Raw genomic sequence first — 3,147 nt, 5'->3', positions numbered from 1 at the left:
TCTGCACAGAGACACAGTATTTAGCAATGGCCCTTTTCTGCACAGAGACACAGTATTTAAGAGGAGGGGGAGCAGCTGCCTTCAATTATGGCTCAATTAGAGTTAGAAATACCTGGCAGTGCCTTCCTCTACCTGTTTTCATTTTGTTTTTACTTTAGTGTAAAGGCTTGAAGCTGGAGTGAATAGGAAAAGGGGAATGGATTTTCTTGGATAAAAGTGGGGCAGTGGGTATAGGAGAAGCTCTGGGTCCTTCTAGATTAGAACCTGTGTTTAATGCCACAGTGAAAACCGAGCAGGCAAGAAAGCCGTTGGTCTCTCACAGGAGTGAAATGGGAGTCAGAAAAGTTTTAGTTCCCCAAAGAAAATTTCTTCCTGAAGACCATAAGAAAGTTAACAGATCTCACTGACTCTAACAATTTCTGGATCTCTTAGTTGGGGGCCAAAATAACTTCACATAAGTATGATATATAAAAATGTCATGAAAGTCACATGTGTCCAGACCACTGTGACAAACTGTTGCTGGTACCTTTTTCCACTTCTTGGTCTTCCGGGCTTCCTCTTTTGTTTCCTTTGGTTTCCTCAAGAAACATTCTGTAGGCTGTGATAAAATATAAATGAGAAAACTGTCATCTTTGCAGGATGAAGTGTCACTGCCTGCTATGAGTCCCGAAGCTTTTTCCGTCGTGCACAAACTCCTCTGAGTACCTTGGTCACATTCCATAGCGATGCTGGAAGACCCACTGGAGCTGTGATGCAGAGCTGAGCTGACAGAATTTGAGAAAGCACAGATGACGTAAGACTGGAAAAATCTTTGAACAGCGATCAAAATGTGTGAGTGAGTGAGTGTATATATGTGCTTGATGTGTGCAGATTATTAGAGATGGAAGCCAGGGGCTGGTTTATAAGACGCTGGCAGAAATAGACGTGCTTAAAATGAGGATGTGGCAAGGCGGCCAATGACCAGAGCAACCGAAGTTTTCCAGGAGTTGCCTGTGCAGAAGGCTGCACTTCCAAGTGCCGTTCTTTATAGCACCCACTCCTTTCCCCTTTTCAAAAAGCAGAGAAAATCCAAGGTAGGATGTATTTACTTACGTTTTTACAAACCAGCTGTGCCAACCAGCTGGACCCATGTAGTCATTTAGAAATGACCACAGAATAAATGTTCTTTTAACGGACTGAAAACAGGCTCCACACTGTAGCACCAAGAGCGATTGATTTGCCAGTGGCCTTGAACCCCAAGGACCCCATATAGTTTCATACTGTTTTTAAGCTGAGTTTCGTTCTTTAAGGTAGTAAAGCAGGAAATTTGGACTGAAACCTTGATTTATAACATGAAATGTGCAGGCTCCACAGATATTAATCATAAGCTACTAAATAAAATGTTTCCTGTGCTGAGTCCAAGTAGAGGGTGTCTGTTTAACCAGTCAGTCATCGGCAGCCGCCTTTTCTCTATGACACTGTTCAAAACGATCGGAGATGAACATTTTTAAGAAAGTGAGCAGATTAAAGCCAGGCGTGGTGGCATACACCTTTAATCCCAGAAGAAGAAACAGAGGCAGGTGGATCTCTGTGAGTTTGAGACCAGCCTGGTCTATACAGTGAGTTTCAGGACAGCCAGAGTTACATAGTGAGACTCTGTCTCAAACAACAACAACAACAAAACCTGCAGATTAGAAATGCCTATGGCCTCAATCAAAGAGGGATACAATGGTTCGTACGTTCTTGAAGATTCTGGGCCAGCACCAGCACTGTTTAGACATGGTTCCAGGCAGTAGGGTAGATTAAAATAACACGGGAATCTTTCATCCTTAGCTTCTTTACAGTTTCAACAAAAAGCCTGTGAAGACCAATTGCCCTGCAGTTTAAGAAAATAAAGATATTGTCTTTCTTACTTAGAAAGTTAAGCTGTCTTGTGGATTTAGATTCATGTCCATTTTATATTGGTACATGCCAATAAGAAACTGTGCCAAGGCCGCTAATATGTCACAGGAGAAGCCAGATGGCCATGAGCATCTAATTACAGAACAAGGAAGCATTGAGCTCTCCCTTCCAAGGCCAATGCCTGGATGTAATTAGCAGAGCCCCTAAAGCGCGCATTGGATGGAGGCCTATAATCTCAACACTCAGGAGGCTGAGGCAGGAAGACAGCCATGGGGTCAGCGAATGAAAACTGAAATGAAAAGAGGAGGACATGACTACTCCTAAAGTATGGGGATTTTAACGGTAGCGACGGAGAAAGAAGGCAAAGGGAAAAGTACAGCCTGGGGCTCCTCCCAGCATTCCTCACTTGGCTCCCTCCCCTAAACCTCTCCTTTCCAGGGGCTGGGCTTCACTTCCCTTTCCCCAGCCTGATCCCTATATATCTATATCCATCTATTTATCTCTGTCTGTCTGTCTGTCTGTCTGTCTGTCTGTCTGTCTGTCTGTCTATCCATCTATCTATACAACCCAGCTATCTTGGCTACACTGGTCTCTTGGTCTCTTGGCCCATGCTGGCTTTCTTGCTCTCTCTTCAAATAAATGAGCTTATTCAAATCACCACAGATGGAAAATAGCTAAAGCCTCTGGCATGACACCCTGTGTACTGTCTTGTGAGGCCTATTCTTGACTGTGGCCTTGTGGATGGAGGCCATGATAGGACCCACACACAAGTCAACTTCCCCATAAAAGACTGGTGCATTGATTATACATGACCTATACCCATCGTCTGTGAAGGATTCAAATAGCCTCTTGTATGGATACCATCACAGGCCTTTTACAAGCATTTCCATATAAGTGAGCAACTGTTGAAGCCACATCAAAGATCTCGCCCAATATAATGTTATGTATGGGCACCCACGGAGATGTGACAGCGACAGGAGTGCTGATTCCACAGACGCATCTCTCCAGACCATGCAATACATTTTTCTAGTACAATACATAAAAACAAAAATCTGGGAAACCATGCCTCCTAGTTTACAGTTAGGAGAACATGGCCTTTTGATGGGCAAAGAAAGCAAAAGCTTCCCCTAATCTCACAATAGCTGATGCCAGAGTCAAGAAATGCTGTAGTGTGGCTATAGACCGACTTCAGAGTCAGTAGCTGTGATGCTCACAGACTATACAGTGTGGTTACAGACTGACTTCTGAGCCAATAGCTGTGATGCT

At 43.8% G+C, this 3,147-nt stretch overlaps 1 protein-coding gene across 3 annotated transcripts in view; it reads right to left on the bottom strand.

Annotated features, from left to right (window-relative positions):
- Positions 1-3,147, bottom strand: part of Cmss1 (cms1 ribosomal small subunit homolog) — a 290,654-nt gene that overhangs the window by 16,655 nt on the left and 270,852 nt on the right. For 2 of the 3 annotated variants that reach the window (XM_026785838.1, XM_026785840.1), the window contains exon 3: positions 527-598. The exons of the other annotated variant lie outside the window; for it this stretch is intronic. In XM_026785838.1, the coding sequence (XP_026641639.1) occupies positions 527-598 (72 nt within the window). The remainder of the gene's footprint in view (positions 1-526; positions 599-3,147) is intronic. 3 annotated transcript variants of the gene reach the window in all.

This window comes from Microtus ochrogaster, chromosome 2 (genome assembly GCF_000317375.1).
Source record: "Microtus ochrogaster isolate Prairie Vole_2 chromosome 2, MicOch1.0, whole genome shotgun sequence".
In the NCBI taxonomy this organism is placed as follows: Eukaryota; Metazoa; Chordata; class Mammalia; order Rodentia; family Cricetidae; genus Microtus; species Microtus ochrogaster.
The sequence above is the reverse complement of the archived record's forward strand: the minus strand, read 5'-3'. Positions and strand labels throughout refer to the sequence as shown.